Source organism: Ursus maritimus, unplaced genomic scaffold (genome assembly GCF_017311325.1).
Source record: "Ursus maritimus isolate PB19 unplaced genomic scaffold, ASM1731132v1 scaffold_32, whole genome shotgun sequence".
Lineage (NCBI taxonomy): Eukaryota > Metazoa > Chordata > Mammalia > Carnivora > Ursidae > Ursus > Ursus maritimus.
This window is the reverse complement of record NW_024425786.1, coordinates 1,250,675-1,266,808: the sequence shown is the minus strand read 5'-3', so window position 1 is coordinate 1,266,808 and position 16,134 is coordinate 1,250,675. Positions and strand designations below refer to the sequence as shown.

The 16,134-nt window shown below is 60.5% G+C and overlaps 1 protein-coding gene and 1 long non-coding RNA gene across 6 annotated transcripts; one reads left to right on the top strand and one right to left on the bottom strand.

Annotated features, from left to right (window-relative positions):
- Positions 1-542: 542 nt before the first annotated feature.
- On the bottom strand, positions 543-8,784 carry LOC103678431. 4 transcript variants are annotated; one of them, XR_005839006.1, is made up of 4 exons: positions 8,688-8,784; positions 7,513-7,592; positions 4,606-4,758; positions 543-1,380 (listed from the first exon to the last, which is right to left on the bottom strand). It is a non-coding gene; the product is annotated as an uncharacterized LOC103678431 (long non-coding RNA). The 4 variants fall into 4 exon arrangements; XR_005839005.1 differs by having other exon boundaries at positions 7,513-7,650; positions 8,688-8,775; XR_572679.2 differs by lacking the exon at positions 8,688-8,784 and adding an exon at positions 8,140-8,664 and having other exon boundaries at positions 7,513-7,650.
- Positions 8,785-9,045: 261 nt separating this feature from the next.
- On the top strand, positions 9,046-15,609 carry PEX10 (peroxisomal biogenesis factor 10). Of its 2 annotated transcripts, none has more exons than XM_040645659.1 (6): positions 9,046-9,211; positions 9,828-9,908; positions 10,415-10,821; positions 12,068-12,243; positions 12,409-12,544; positions 13,857-15,609. In XM_040645659.1, exons 1-6 carry the CDS (start codon positions 9,100-9,102, stop codon positions 13,908-13,910), a joined length of 966 nt encoding a protein of 321 aa, XP_040501593.1. In that variant the 5' UTR covers positions 9,046-9,099; the 3' UTR covers positions 13,911-15,609. The 2 variants fall into 2 exon arrangements, with proteins under 2 accessions (XP_040501593.1, XP_040501592.1); XM_040645658.1 differs by having other exon boundaries at positions 13,837-15,609.
- Positions 15,610-16,134: the final 525 nt, after the last annotated feature.

Here is a 16,134-nt window from a genome sequence, read left to right as displayed (position 1 = left end):
GCTCGGTGTTTACCCAAAGATACAAAAACACTAACCGACAAGATGTAAGCACCCCGATGTTTACCACAGCATTATTTACGGAAGCCAAGACACGGAAGCAGCTCAGGAGCCCGTCGATAGATGAAGACGCGGTCTACGCACCGTGGAATATTACTCGGCCGTCAAAAAGAGCAAGTTTGCCATCTGCAACGACGTGGACGGAACTAGAGGCTATTATGCTGAGTGAAATCAGTCCGTCAGAGAAAGACAAACACCGCATGATCTCATACACCTGTGGGACCTAAAACAGAGCAAAGGAGCTAAGACACAGACTCTCGGATACAGAGAACGCGCTGGGGGTCTCCTGAGGGGAGGCAGGTGGGGGGATGGAGAGATAAGTCCCGGGATGGAAAGGACAGCGTGGGGAATACAGTCAGCAAGACGCAATTACGTCATCGTGCTGGGGGCGGCGTGACGCGCAGGACGGCGAGTGCACCTGAAACTAACAGAACACCACACCTCAACGCCACCCCGACAAAAAATGAGGAATATTCTTTATATTCACACGTAATCCGTTGGTTTTTATTTAGTGAGACTGCATCAACAAGAGTGTTTTAAGTGATTAGTTTTCATGTCTAACGTAGTAAGTATCAGCTAATGCTAATAACCAGGAACGTCCTGGTCAAGATTTATCAACCTGCTCCCTGGGGGTAAAAGCCTTGATGGGTGCTGTTTGCCAATTTCCATGGAAATACGCCCGTGGCAGCCAATTTCCAGCTGGGAGGAAACGCGGTCACACCCCATCCCCCCGGGACTTCCGTGGGGCAGATGGCACAGGCTCCGCGGTGTCAAGATAAGGATGCAGATAACAGCATGGTGACTGATCAAGAGGCGACAAGTGTGACTGTTCATTACCTTGCTTTTTTTATAATTTATATGTTTTACATAATTTAATTAGTTTAATTTGATTTTAATAACGGCCGTGTGTCACAACCAGCTCTCGGAATTCCTGGAGACCTCCCAGCCGGCTCGCGAGCCCACGCGCACGGCTCAGTCACCGCTGCACAAAACACTCCGGGGTCCCCAAGAAATTGCTCAGATTGGAAACGGGTCCGTTTCCTGATTTTTTAAAATTGCGGCAAAACAACACTATCCATGCTGAGAAATACCAAAGACAAAAGATGCACCGCGAACACCCTCCAGGGCGCATCTCGGCCGGACCAGACGGGCAAATGGCGATCCATTTGTCGCGAGGAGTGGTCCCTGCGGCTCTCTGCGCTTGAGGACTCCTGAGGAAGTGGGGGTCTCACGGTCAGAACGCGGTTCGAAACCACAGCCCGGAAGCTTCTCTCTGAGCCTTGGTTTCCTCATCCGTAAAGTGGGTGCTGAGTACCCTCTCCCCTGCAGGAGACAGCAGATGTGGTGTCCACGAGCTGGGGGTCCAGAGAAGCCCAGCCTGGAAGGCAGGCACAGGCCACTCCCAGTCTTCACGCCCTGGGACCCCCGCGCCTGAGGACGCCTTCCCGTGCTTTTACCAGGAGGACACCCCATGGGGGCAGGGCACAAAGAACTGGGTTTCCACCCCACAAACGGAGATAGGCCTGGGAAGCCCCCACACCCACCAACAGACCGGAGGCTCCCTGCCCCTGCCTGAACCCCATCTTCTCCACTTGAAAGTGCCACTCGGGGCCCGACAGGCAGCTCCAGGGGGGGATGTAAGGGGGTTCTCCACCCCATAGCATGGGAGGGGGTGGTTAAAATGGAATCCTACAGCCTAGGGCCCGTGAGGGACAGCAGAGACCCTGCCTCGAATGCCTCCATCCGACAGCTCCCCGCAGCGCAAAAGAGATGCTGGTCTTTGGGGTGGAGGCTGGAGTCTGCTGACAGCGAGAGGTAAGTCAAGGCTTGGGGCAGGAGGAGGGAGGAGGCGGCCCAGGGCATGTCCCCGCACCCCTGCGTCCTTAGCCCGGCACTCACTGAGCTCCTGACCCATGGCCAGAGACCCTGAGACAGCACCGTACCCACCAGCCAAGCGGCCGCAAAGCTGCAGAGCGGAGGAGGGTGCAAAGGGGCTCAGAGGGGCCCAGGGGCCGGCCATGCCCCGGCTTCGGCCGTGAGCAGGACCCTCTGCAGAGGGGGACACTTGAGGCAGAAGCGACAGTGTGTGCAAAGGCTGTGCGGCAGGAAGGGCCCTCTGATCCACGGCCTGGGGCTGGTGCGGAGCCCCAGGTCCCAGCGCGACTGAACTGGGCCTGAAGCCCCTGGCGTCCTCCAAGGATTAGCCTGCGCAGCTGAAGGAGCTCATCTCTCGGCGGAGGGCCCGCCACCGCTGGGGGCAGCTGTCCCTGCTCCTCCTCACTGTCCTCACACCCCCGTGGGGCAGGCCGTGGCCTCCCACGCCCGGCTGCTAGGGGGAGGGGCACAGATCAGAAGTCTCCTCTCCCTCTGCTGGCAGCTTCACCGTGAGCGTCCGTGACTGCAGGCCCACCAACGGCACACCCAGGACCCACGCGACCTGGGGTGGCCGGCTGGGCAGGCGCGTGGAAGCAGGCAGCCAGAGCAGACTGACAGGGAGACAGAGGGGGTCCCTCGGGTCCCACGAGGGAGGAGGGCCACGGAGGCCCACAGGCCTGGGAGGCCTGGGCCTGGTGCGGTGGGGGTGGAAAGGAGAGGAAGCGGGGTAGGAAGCGTATCCTCTTGAGAAGTGTTATGCTCGCAGGTGGGTGCACGGCCGGGGGCAGGGAGAGAGGACTGTCCTTGGAGCCACCACTGAGGGATGGGGAGCAGACACTGGGGGGGCCTTGGACAGCAAGGATGCCAGCATGGTGAGGGGTGTCGGGCCCAGGGTGGGGGTGTCCTCTAACTGGACGTGGGGGTTCAGGGGTGCTGGGGACCATGATGCATGGCGGCCCGGGTAAGGCTGAGTTGGGAATAACAGGGGTCAGGGGGCTTTCAGCCCAGGAGAGGGGGTGGCTGGGACAGGTCATGGGCACGGGAGTGGCTGCGATTTAAAAAAAAGGCAGTGGGACATTACTCACCCCATTTTGCACCAGGGGCAGGGGTGGGGGGAAACAGGCTCCAGGCGGGGAAATGCCCCACTAGAGGCTGGGAGCCACCTTGGCCATCCCTTGCCGCATCCCGTGCTCTGTGCTCCCCTCTGGTGCCCATGTTATCGAGGCGCTGGGGACTTGCCCAAGGCTTCCGGCCCTGCCCACAGGGTTCTAGGACAACCCAGGGGACAGGGCCGGAAGCTTGCACCCAGGCCCACCTTCGCCCATAGTCCACAGACCTGTCCTCCACCTCCAGCCTGCTCCCAGAATCCAAGGCCTCGGAGACTAAGGACAAAAGGCGAGCCCACTGGCCTGGTCTCCCCAAATGCCTCTTCCAACTGCCTGAGCCCCTGGATGAGCTACCCCCCCCCCCCCGCCCTGGTGATCCCAGGCAGGTGCCCAGGGCCAAGCAAGGCTGGAGGAGCTGCGCACATGCCCACTGCCCCCACCCCTGTGGATGGCCTGGGGACACAGCTGAGCTATCCCACAGGCACAAGAGGACACCTGGGCCACTGTCTCCAGTGGAGACTGCGTGAGGGGACACCTCCTAAAGTCCTGCCTGCCAGGCTCCCCTCACCCGACGGCACCCCAGGCCGTCTGCTGGGGCCACAGAGCAAGGGGGAAGGAGGGGCCGGGGCAAGGTTGCAAGGACCCTGCCAGCCCCCAGGCCAGGAGCGGCTGTTTGGGGGCACCCCTTCCTGCCCTCGGCCCCAAAACGAGAGGTCATTTGTTCCTTTCTTTGTTCAGGAAAACTTCTGAAGCCCCTCCTAGAACCAGGGACAGTGCAGTGATCCATCAGAAGTGCCACACTTACCCGGCTCACGTTTTAAGGAAGCAGGCAGCAGACCACTTCCCCCGATCATAAAGGACTGTGAAGGGGGATCACGCCTGTGTAGGCACGTGGAGCAGGGAGACTGGAGGGACAGTCCTGGACGAGATGGTACCTGGAGGTACCCTCTGGGCAGGGGCAGCGTTCACCTAACAGGGCACCCGTGTTCCTGCAACCCCACTTTCAAGGTGCCCGTAAAATCCATGGGGCCTCCAGTGCCAAGGTCAGACCTACAACCCTCTCCTCCAGGGACTGGGGCCTCTGAAGGCTCTGGAGCCAAGATAAGACGGTTCGGTGCTGCAGGGGTGGTGAGGCAGGGACCAGGGGCTGACCTGTAAGCGTGCTCAGCCCCGCCACACGCCCAGAACCGCCAAATCCAGCGGGGGCATGCCCCTCGTCAGGTCCCCACTCGGCCCTGGCCTTTGGTGACACGTGTTGGTAGGTCACACCTGTTTGTCGGTTTATAGCCAATAAACGGGCCCCAACAATGAGTGTGCAGAGGGGCGGGAATACCCAGAGCCTTTGGCTGGAGACCTCAGCCCCTGCCCACTGGCCTCTCCTCGCACAGGAGAGCCCCAGGGCACACTCAGGCCGCTGGCAGGAGCCCCTGTCCCACACGCAGGAGACCTCACAGGCCTTGTCACTTCCAGACTCTCACATCTAAGACCGGGTAGGTCATGGGCCTTCAATAGCCTCAGTTCTTCAACCCTGAAGCTACAATAACCCCTCCGCCTCTTTCTGGCTCACCGGAGCGCACCCCGAGCGGGGCGGAGGAGAGGGAGGAGCTATTGCCCTTGGCAGCTGCCGACGTCAGTAGGTTGGAACAGATCTCCAGATCCCACGCTCAGAAAGCAACAGACGCAGCACCGCAGCCAATCGTGGTGCTCCCAGAGCCCTGACCTGGAGGAGACAGGGGCAGGGTGGGTCCCCAGGAGCACCTGTCCTACCGGCGTCACCCGCCCACGCAGTCCCTCCCCCTACCGCAGGCCAGCACCTGCTCTGCAAACAGAGCAGGGACAGGTCAGCAGTGCCCCCCAGACTGACCTCCCCGGCACAGGCACCAACAAACCCCTGCTCTGCCAGCGGAGGCTTTTACCACCTGCTGTCCGCACTTCCCAGGACCCCGAGCCCACTCAGCCGCCCAGAGTCCATGCCTGCCAGCACTGTGCACGTGTCCTGTGGCTCTCAGAGCCCTGAGAGGTGAGTGTCTCTACAGCCTTTCACCACAGAAGAGGAAACCAAGGCCCAGGAGAGGTGGAGACCTGTCCAGGGTCGCATCACTGTGCAGACGCGGCAGCCCCATCCCCCGCTCGCCACAACAAAGAGGCTGCTAGGAGGACAGTGGCACCCCAGGAGAGTCTCCAAAGAGCCTCCAGCACTCAGTCCCTCAAAAGTGGCCACCTGCCCACAGCCCCACCTAGGACATGGCCCCAGGACAGGGCCTGACCTCCCAGCACCCCGGGATGGAGGCCACTCCCCTGGCCGGAGTGAGAGGAGTGCACGGGTGACTGGTGCCGCTCTCAACACCCTGCCCGGCCCGTGGGCTGGCTGAGGCTTCCCTCTCGGGCTCTCCCTGGTCCATGGGTCTTCACTCTTCTGGGCACCCCACCCTGCAGGGGCCTGGCCTTCCCCCTGCCTCCCTTTCTTTCTCCCTCCAGCACCACAAGAGGCCGAGAGGATGACCCCCCCTTGTCCGGATAGAGCCCTCCATCTCTTTCTGCCAGTGCAAAGCCTCTTCGTCCAGGAAGCCCTCCTGAATTGTCTCTTCCTTGGGCCCTTAGTGTCATACCAACCAGCTCAGCCCAGGATGATGGCCACATCTACACGGAGACCCCACCCCCGCCCAGCAACAGGAAAAACCATTAGGGTACAAATGTGGGACCAGACAGACCTGGGGTTCACCTGGTGCCTGCTTTAACCAAAGAACAGCCTCTTTGAGCTTTGATCTCTTAGCTCTGCCACATGATGGTAACCCCTTCCTCAGCCCCCAAGTTTGGATTCCTGCTGTGGCTCCTGTGAAACCCTGACCATGGCCCCAAGCCCCCAGAGCGCCAGGCTGGCTCTGCTCCTGCCAGACGCACAGGTCTGCCAGGAAAATCCTATCCCTGACCAGCACAAGGACACGCTGGTCCCCAGCCACCCACCTGCGCCCTGGAATCACGGACATCACCTCCCAGACAAGCCCAAGCCCCAAGCCCAGTCTCTGCACTCCGGCCCCTTGTCCTGACCCCATCTAACAAGCCCCCCCCCACTGGGCACTGCTATGGGACCACCCCTTGGCTGAGGAGGCCTCTGCTCAGGGGGCTGGCGGGAGTCCCAGTGTGTGCAGCCCTGGCTCCGTTCTGGAGGTGCTGCCCATCTGCACCCAGGACTCCCCTCCTCTCCCCAGCTGCCCCCAGCCCCTGCCCACCCCATGGCTACCCCATGGCCGCTGCACACCCATGCCAGCCGGTACAGTGAGGTGCATTCCTGGGCCGCCAAGCCCTCCAGGCAGCCACAGCGTTGAGGAACCTGTTCTCCAGGTTTGTCCAGAAGCCACTCCCCACAAAAGGCAGCAGTGCCCACCTCTGCTCTGCACCCCCAGGGCACCTGCCCCATCGGGGTCCCGGGCCCAGCACCAAAGCATGTGGCGTCTGGACACACACGCAGCCTTCTCCAGCTTCCCGTGTCCCCCAACCTCCTGCCCCCTGGGTTGGCATCTCTGCCTGGGAATCCCCACTCCCAGTCCCAGGACAGGGGTGCACCCCACCCGGCATCTGACAGGAGGACCCTGAGCCCTGGGGATTGGGGGAGGGAGTCACATGCTGAGACCACCTTAGTGAGAACAGGGGCAACAAGCTGACCCACACTGTTGTTCTTTCTTCTCTCCTCCCGGCACTGCTTTCCTGAGCACCGATGTGTGCCAGGCTTAGTGGTACAGCGGCCACCCAAGCAGGAAGGCTGTGCCCGGTGAAGCCGGCCTCCCTGGTGGAGCAGAGGGACACAGACAAGCTGGCAGCTGACCGCTGGCTTCCCCAGTAGGCTGCTGGGTGGTGCTGGGTGGAGGTGGGAGATGAGGCAGGGACCCGGGGCTGAGGTATGCAGCAGGCCTCAGTGAGGGGCCAGAGCAGGAATCCCAAGGAGGGACATGGGACACTGTGTGCTGATAGTCACACTCCTGCTCCAAGGGTGGCCTGTGATCCAGGTGACTCATGCGCTGCCATGGTAGGCTCCTTAAATAAACACCAGCTAATTCTATCAGCATTCCCATTTCACAGAGCTGAAAACAGAGGTCTGGGGGTTACAGCAGAATGTATGTGAGAGGTCTCTGTGGGTGACCAAGGACCTGCTGAAGTCACAGCTGGTGAGGTCAGACACCAGCCCGGCAGTGCTCCTGGTCAGCATGGCCAGTGGCTTGGCCTCATTGCATGCAGGAAATAGCACACTCAGTTTAAAAATGGAGCAACTCCTTACCGTATGCCAAGCCCGAGGACGGCAGCCCCACACCAGGGCTGGACTCCAGCCGGCCACCTCAAGCCTGGCGCAGGTCCACAGGGCCCTCTACCCTTCTGCCAGAGGAGATCAGACTCACTCTGCCACCTCTTGAATTCTGATGCAGATTCACACTTTGGGGTGAAACTCACTCCCTAATCCCCTAAAATTCTACCCACTGACCTGGTAGAGCAGATGGGCCGACCGCGCCACCTGCTGGCGATTCTGCAATCTGATTCCAACCTGAAGTCCTCAGGGAAGACCTGCCGCAGCACCAAGGGTTGGAAACGGAGTCTGAACCCGGGTGGCCCCAGGTCCCACCTGCTCAGAACACACACCTGGTCACATCACTTCTGGCCTTGCCCTGCTCAGGCATGAGGTTCGGCAGGACAACTGCCGGGAAGGTGTGGTGCTGAGCAGGCGGGTGGGACCGGCCAGTGAGGGAAGGGAGCCTCCACCAAAGCCGACTGGGTGCCGGTGGACCCTGAGTCTGTCTGTGCAAACGCACAGGCCAGGGTGTCTTTGGGACCAGGAAGGAGCTGAGTGTTTCAGACTGGTAAACGCAGTTGACCAGAAATTTGTGAAGGCCTCAGTCTTCCACCTGCCCACCCCCCCTCCCCGCCCACTCTCCCACTGAAGGGTCCCCCCTGGGCTGCCCAGTGAAGCTTCAGGCAGCCTCTGTCTCCACGAATCAGGGACAGGGGCAGGGGCTTGGCTCCAAAAGGGCATGGGGGCTCCAGTAGCAAGAGGGACTCCGGGAACCACCGTGCCTTCCCTCTAGGAGGGGCCTGCCCACAGCTGGGGACCCACCAGTGAGCTCTGAGCCAGTCTCCACAGCCACGCTGCAGCCTGGCTGCTTGTCAGTGGGCTGTGCTCCTGCAGAGGGGAGCAGAGGGGAGGCCAAGCGCTGCAGCCTGTCCCGCCCGATGCCCTCCTGGGCAAGGTCGGTACAGGCTCCGGGGCTCCTCAGCCCTGTAGTGCCAAAAGGACAAGGGGCTTCTCCTCCCCAGCCAGCCAGGCCTGGTGCCACTCAGGTCGGTCTGGGGCGCCCCCTGCCCTCCCTTGGCCAGGCAGCAGGTGGGGCACAGACGCGCTGCAGGTCCCCACCCTTCCTCCCACCTCCCTCTCCCCTGCCCCTCCCCACGCAGCTCAAGTCCAGCTGTGGCCTGTGGCTGGGCACTTGGGCTCTCCCAGCGCTGGCCTTCTGCTGTGTGGCCTCCCTTGACCCCTCTTCTGTGAGCAGGGCAGCTGAGAGGGGTCAAGGGTTGGCACTTGCAGAGCCCAGCGCAGGGCAGCCCGCTGGATGAGGAGCGGCGCCTGTCTTGTCGTCGTCACCGTGGATCCCGAGCCCTGCTCACCACCAACCCGCCACATCAGCTTTCGAAGCCGGAAACCCCATCAAGTCCTCTCCGCCCCGGAATCAGGCCCCAGCCCGCACCTACACCCTCGAGTCCCGACTCCGCCCCCGACCCCTCGCGGCCCCGCCCCTGGGCCCGCCCCTGGCCCGCACGGCTCCGCCCCCTGCCCCGGGCCCTGCCCGCGCCCACGTCGCCCCTCACCCCTCGCGGCTCCGCCCCCGGACCCCGCCCCCTCCCCTGCCCGCGTTCACGTTGCCCCCTCCCAACGCCTGCACGGCTCCGCCCCGCGCGGGTACCCGTCAGCCACGCCCCCGCGTCAGGACGTACAAGGTCTGCGTCGCACGCTGGCGTCATCAAGTACCGCCTGCGTAGGCGTGGCCAGGCGGGTCCCCGGCCCCCGCGAGCTGCGGACATGGCCCTCGCGGCCGCCGGTCCCGCGGAGGTAGTTCGCGCGGCGCAGAAGGACGACTACTACCGCGGCGGGCTGCGGAGCGCGGCGGGCGGCGCCCTGCATAGCTTGGCGGGTGAGCCCGGGCCTGCGGCGGGGGAGGGGGGGGGCCCCAGCGTGTGTCCGGGCGGCGGGTGAGGACAGCGGGGCTGGGGGCGCAGCGCGGAGGTGTGAGCGGGAGAAACGGCTTGTGGTTACGTGACACCTCAACTTCTTTTGTGCCAAGTAACGTTCTCGGTGCTTCACAAACGCCGCCTGTTTAATTCTCAAAACGTTCCCAGGTAGGACTCCGTTCGTGTACCCCGTTTTACGGAGGGACTCGGGGTTCCGTAGACGCATTTAACTTGTTCGAGATCACAACAAGCTACGCGGCGGGTGGGTTTGATGCCGGACGGCAGTCTCGGCTTAGGTTCTTAGTCACCGTCCTATCCTCCTTGCCCTTGTGGCCCTTCTGGGGTCCAGAGCAGTTACCCAGGCAGGCCCTGAAGAGGGGCATGGCTGCAGGTGGGGAGCTTGTCCGGAGACTCTCAGACAAGGCGGGAAACATGGAGCAGCAGGGAGGCCAGGACCGAGAGAAGAGTGTGGTTTAGGACGGTGTCAGCCTGCTGGAGGGGTGGCTGGACCTTGGCAGCCCGAGGAGCCAAGGAAGAATTTGACCCTTACCACCCCGCTCCTGCTCCCTTTTCTCTCAGGTGCAAAGAGGTGGCTGAAGTGCAGGAGAGAGGTGGAGCTGCTGTCCGATGTCGCCTACTTTGGCCTCACCACATTTGCAGGTAGCAGTCCTGGTGGGACCTTGAGACCAGGGGACCCACAACACACCAAGCCCGGAGGTGGGGTTGGGGGTGCTGCCAGCAGAGTGAGAAGCTCCTGGAGGTGCTTCCCAGTGTCCCTGGAGCTGGCCCAGATGCAGTCTCAGGGTAGGAGGGGACCCTGGGGCCCTCCCCTGGAGGAGAGGCCAGGCCCCAGCTGGAGCCTCTGAAACTTCCAGGGTCACATCTGTGCCCTCCTCTCTTCCTTTTTGTGTTGCTGGGGACCTTTATCCTCGACTTTGCCCAGAGTGTCATTGGAACTGTTTCTCTATGGCTGAGTTCTGTGGCTCGACGGGGTCCTGGCACTAAGCCCTGTCACAGGGCAAGGTCAGAGGGTCCCCAGTGGAGCATCATCCTTCAGAAGAAAGGCAGGGACCTGACAGCAAGATCCAGTACAGGGAAAAAGAAAAGGATGGCAGGCCCCTGCCTCAGTTTCTCACGTGGGTCACGCCCACGCCCTCACCTGGCAGGCTACCAGACCCTTGGGGAGGAGTATGTTGGCGTTATCCAGGTGGACCCATCCCGGAGCAGAGTGCCCTCAAGGCTGCGCCGTGGCGTGCTGGTTACGCTGCACACCATCCTGCCCTACCTGCTGGACAAGGCCCTGCTGCACCTGGAGCTCGAGCTGCAGGCCGATGCCGATGGTGCCAGGCCCTCGCAGGGCAGCCTGGCACTGGGCGGGCGTGGCCGGTCGGGAGCGAGGCACTGGGTGCACCGGCACGTGGCCACCCTGACAGAGCAGCAGAAGAGGACGCTCCTGCGGGCCGTGTCGGTGCTCAGGCAGGGCCTCGGCTGCCTCCAGCGGCTGCATGTTGCCTGGTTCTACATCCGCGGCGCCTTCTACCACCTGGCCAAGAGGCTCACAGGAGTCACTTACGTAAGTCGCTGTCCGGACTCGCTCGACTCTGGCTGCTGTGTGTTCAGCTTCTGGCGGCTAGCGTGGTCACAGGGCTAGAGCCAGGACCCTCTGCTGAAGAACAGGAGTTTTAGTGCATCGCATTTGCTAAAGACCCTAGAAAGTCAACCCTAGGGGTGAGGCACGTCTGCCTCCCTGCAGCCAGCGCTTGCAAGCCACCCTGCCGTTTACTCTGAGAGCCCACCTGAGGCTCCAGGCCCCGGCCCACGCCCGCTCCTTCCCAGCTGCCCTGCCAGAGGCTCAGGTGTAGCAGTGCCCCCTGTCACTGCCAGGACCTTCCTTGGTCTGAGCTTGCCGAGCAGTCCCACCTTTCATCCTGTCTCTCGCCTGGTTCCTTTGCTTCCAGATTCACCCAGAGTCTCAACTCAGGCTCCTGATCACCCCCTTCCTCACCTCGCTTGGCAGCACTGTCCTGAGCACCTGCCTCTCTCCTCTCTAGCCTCAGCCCTCAGTGTGCGCACTCGCGAGAGCTGACGGCTCGCCCCCAGCGTTAGCTAGGGTGTGTGCTGAGCTGCCATAGCAAGGAGGCTGGAAACAGCCTCAACCCAGAGAGCTTTTGCTCTCCTGGGGCCTTCTCTGCATGGGCACATGGGGCCAGGTTGGGGGGCTCCCAGCTGAGGGGAGGGAGACCAGAAGTGGAGGGCAACTGACTTTCCCTTCAGGAGTGTGGCCTGAAGTTGGGCACATTGCTAGCTGCAGTGTCACCTGGATGGTCTCAAGTCACTGGGGGAGCCAGTTTGTCCTAAAAGCCAGGAGCTTCTCTGTTCATGTGGTAGAGAAGCTGGTTAACAGTGTGTGCCTGTGGGGCTTCCCCCCCCACCCCCTGGGCTGTTTTTCTCAGGATTCTTTGCCCGTACCTTTTCTGACATATGGGTCCCCCGATGTACCCCCACCCCCCAAACCCTCGCCTGCAGCCAGAGTGACTGTCTTCATCGCCCTCACTCGGCACTCACTCAGTCCCCTCGGCAGTGAGGTCCCCAGCTGTCCAGCAGCAGCCCCCGCCTGGGGCTCGGACCTTGCAAGGTGCTCCCGCCCTCCTCACTCGGCAAAGAGGCCCCACGATCACTCTGTCCCCCACCTTGCGCCAGGAGGGCAGGTTGTGGCCTCATTCGATAGGGCACTCTACCCCCAGCGGGAGGCCTGGCCCCCAAGCTGCTCAGTGTGTTGTGCCAACTGATCACGTGACTGTCCTTGGGGTCCTTGACAGCTTCGCATCCACTCCCCAGCCACGGAGGACCTGAGGGCTCGAGAAAGCTACAGGCTGCTGGGACTCATCTCCCTGCTACACCTGGCCCTGTCCGTGGGCCTGCAGCTGTACGGCTTCCAGCAGAGGCAGCGCGCCCGGCGGGAGTGGAAGCTGCACCGCAGCCTGTCTCACCGCAGGTGTGGGGGTGGTGGGAGGGCACAGTTCGGCTGCGCCAGCCTAGGGAGTGGGGGCAGGGACTGGGGGCTGACCAGCCCTGTGCGCAGCACTGCTGCCGTGGTTCTGAGCAGGCATTGCCAGGACTCTTGACGTTAAATGTTGGCGTCTCCCTGCCCTGCCCCCAGGAGCCACATGGAAGAGAAAGCCATTTCCAGGAACTCCACGTGTACGCTGTGCCTGGAGGAACGGAGACACTCCACGGCCACGCCATGCGGCCACTTGTTCTGCTGGGAGTGCATCACCCAGTGGTGCGACACCAAGGTGGGTGTGCCCAGGGTCAGCAGCTGTGATTCCTGAGTGCAGGTTCCACGAGCAGGTGCACAGGCCAGCCCAGGGGTGCCCAGGAACCAACAAGCCTTTCCCAGACGTATCTCAGGAGGGGATGGAAGGGTGGGCATCCTTCTAAAGCTCCCAGATGCACCGCATTGGGACATACATGGAGTCGGGGCTACAGTTGTGCACCCAGAGGTGCTGCTGGGAGTTGGGGACAGCAGCCGGGCCGTGAGGTGCCATTCCTGGAGTTCTCCCCCCACCCCACCCCCGCCGCTGCTTGGAAGCCCGGCTGGCCTGCACACAGAGCCCTCCAGCTAGACAGATGCCCCACCACGAGCACCTGCACGGGAGCCCTCAGGATGTACAGCCACCTGCCCAGCCTTTCGAGACCTCAGGGTGGTGCCTGTGGCCAGAGCAGAGGACACCACTCATCTCTTCCCTCCATGCTGACTCCAGGGAGGGGTGGGGTTCCTGGGCCCCCTCCAGCCCTGCCATGCAGGCTCAGCCCAAATCCAGCCTTCACAGGGCTGAGGGTGGGGAGGGCCGCAGAGGTGAGGTAGATAAACGAGGAGCAGGATGTGCATCTCACAGTTCAAACGCCCCGTTCTCTTTCTTACCTGAGGACATTCACCTCCAGCGGTTGGTCAAGGGGTATTTCTCAGAGCCTGTGTCCGGGGTTCACAGTGGCCGTGGCTTCAGAGCCTGGTGGCAGCTGATTCAAAATCAACACCTGTGAAACGTCTGTACCGCATGGGTCCCAGTGGAGCGTCAGTCTCCACTTTGGGCCCCTGCTCCCCATTTTGAGGGATTTCCTCAAGAACACAGGTGCCGGCTCCTATAAGCGGCTGGCCCCAGGCAGGAACACCTAGTGGGAGATCAGCTGACCTTCCTGGGGAGAGTCCAACCTGTCCTCAGGGGCGGGGCTGCTGGGACTGAGCCAGACAGGACACCGTGTGCTCCTCTCAACACAACCCTCCGTAGCGGCCAGGAACGCCCGTCGCCAGCCCAGTCACCACGTGGACAGACGGGCCGCCTCCCTGGCCTGGCCACTGCTCCCGGCTCCCCTCCCCCGCTCCTCCAGGGTTAAGGCCTTCCCTTCAAGTTTGTGTCTTCTGAAAAAAGTGTTTTGAAATGGTCTTCATTTGAAGTTAATAGAGACATGTGCATCGCTCACGTGTACAATGCAGATGCCAGTGTGGGAGGGCCTGCGGGAGTCTTTCAGGGGCCCATGGGGGGCACTGTGCTGGCCACAGCCTACGTGACCCTCCTTCCCCCTGCAGACGGAGTGCCCTCTCTGCAGGGAGAAGTTCCCTCCCCAGAAGCTCGTGTACCTGCGGCACTATCACTAACCTGACCGAGGACAGAGGAGCCCAGGACTCTTTCTTAATAATCAGGAGAGAAACTTGATCTATTCTCAAGGTTAACTTTAGTTGCACAGAAGTCATTAAATTCTGAGACTTTATTTCATGTCACGTACGAAACTATGTCAGCAGCTTGGGACAGAGGCTGAATCCACGTGCAGAATGGCGGGTCCGAGGCCTTTGGTCTGAGTGTGGGCTGGGGCTCCACCCACCGTTAACCCCGAGCCCACAGCGCACAGATGGCGAGCAGCAGCTGGAGCAGAGCCCGCCTGGGGGCCGTACCACACCCCCACTGCAGTACGTCCGGGCCACTTCTTCAGGAGCTCAACTGTGTTGGACAAGGTGGTTTCTGTCCCTTCCCCAAACCATACAGTTGGAAGTCAGTTTCAGAAATGGGACCAACCATTCACGTGATGAGAAAATGGGCAAGTGTGGGGAACAGCAGACAATGTGGCTTACCCACTGAGCAGCCCACCTACCCCAACCACTTGGAAACCTTGCCCTCGTCGTCAGAGGCAGGCTGCTTGGTGGCTCAGGCACGTCCACTCACAGGAGAAGAAAGACTCCAAGGAGCTGTATCTCCACCTAAGATGAGTGGCTCGTACCTTTTAATACACATTCAAGTTTGTTTCCCATTTTAGAAAAGGGAAGTCTGCATTTCAGCGGAGGTCTGCTCAGAGCTCCAGGGTGCAGGGCCAGCCCACACAGGAGGTTCTCCTTTCTTCACACCTAGCCCACAGCTGCCTCTTGGAGCTCAGCTCTCCCCGAGCCTGGGCAGGCTGACTGCTCACGCCAGGTCACCACTGTGTCCAGCCGACTTCCTGCCACCTTTTTGTTACTTTCAGGTCTTTGAAAGTATTTAATGTGTGCCGGAGACTGTACTTGGTCATGAGCTTCCTTAAGAAACGAACTCCAAGGAAGCGTAGGTATATTAAGAAAGCCGTCAGGGTGAACTGAAGATCACATTTCATAAAGGGCAAGAATCTGTGGTCAGGATGTCCCGGCCCCTGTGTGAGGCTGCGGCCCAGGCTTCTGGCAGAGGCCTGTGCAGACCGTTCCAGGATCTGAGCGGACATGGTCGTCCAGGAATGCATCACTCCACACTCCTTGGTTACTACAGGCCGGCCACCTGAGACAGGTCGCCGTGACCACAGCCCAGACTGAGGAGCCCCACAAAAGGGGCTCCACGCTTCCCAAGGCCCTTTATGTACACCCTGACCAAGCAGACAATTTCCCATTACATTTTAGGCCTGATCATTTATCAGGAAAACGCTAGGAAAAATAAAAGTGTCCAGTTTCAACTTCTCACGTGCCAAATGTTGTATCAAAGGTACGACTCAGAATATCATTGAAGTACTGAGAGTAGAATATGGGATCAAGTATGTAAAAGGTCTTCATGTGACCTCTTAGAAGCAAGAGGAGCTCAATGTCAGACAGGCAAAAATTGGCCCAAAAAAGCCAGACGATAAACACATTCAGTGCCTAAAACCCAAAGACCTATGGGAAGCTGGTCAGAGCCATGAGTCTGCAGCGCCTGAAACCAGGACGACACCCGCGGGCCTGCCCCTCAGCACCTGTGCCCCAGTGACCGGCCCAGCTCAGCACTTGCTCACGGGCATCGGCCTGTCGTGCTTCAGATAAAGACTCCACAAGAAAGGGGACACTGTCTTTAATAAAGTTGGAATTAAAAAGTCAGTAAAATGTTTACGAGGATTTGTTTTTATCACATCAAAAAAGTTGACATGCGGGTCAGAGTTCGGTTTTCCCGTAGAAAGTGAGAAGCGGTGTGTTAAAACCCACAAACTGGTCTGCCCTTGCCAGTGGTTTCCGTAAAGGGGCCACTGCACGAGAACAACTTCAAATTAATCAAAAACAACTCTTCAGGTATCAAAGAAATGTGTCAAAATAATTCCAAACAATTAAAATATAATATATATATTTATAATTCCAGGTCCTCAAAAGCAATCATGGTAATTAAGAACAAAGTTTTGAGTCATTATGATAGAGACCAACTTTAAACATCTCTAGTGAGATGAAATTGGGAAACTGGCATTAGAACCCGAGTTACTTGGAAATCACCTTTCAAATGTTCTTCCAACGTGCAGGCATCAGGTTAGCCTCATCCTCCAGCTGAGTGACGTGGCCGAGGGCGTCCAGGGTGGGGGCAGCTGGGGCGCAACCCGGCTCCTTCCGTGTAGGTGTGTTCCACAGCCGCCT

Coding starts and splice junctions, on each gene's coding strand:
- PEX10 (XM_040645658.1), top strand. CDS start 9,100: ATGGCCCTCGCGGCCGCCGGTCCCGCGGAGGTAGTTCGCGCGGCGCAG. Junction 9,212..9,827: donor CGCCCTGCATAGCTTGGCGG/GTGAGCCCGGGC, acceptor CTTTTCTCTCAG/GTGCAAAGAGGTGGCTGAAG. Junction 12,244..12,408: donor CGCAGCCTGTCTCACCGCAG/GTGTGGGGGTGG, acceptor CCCTGCCCCCAG/GAGCCACATGGAAGAGAAAG.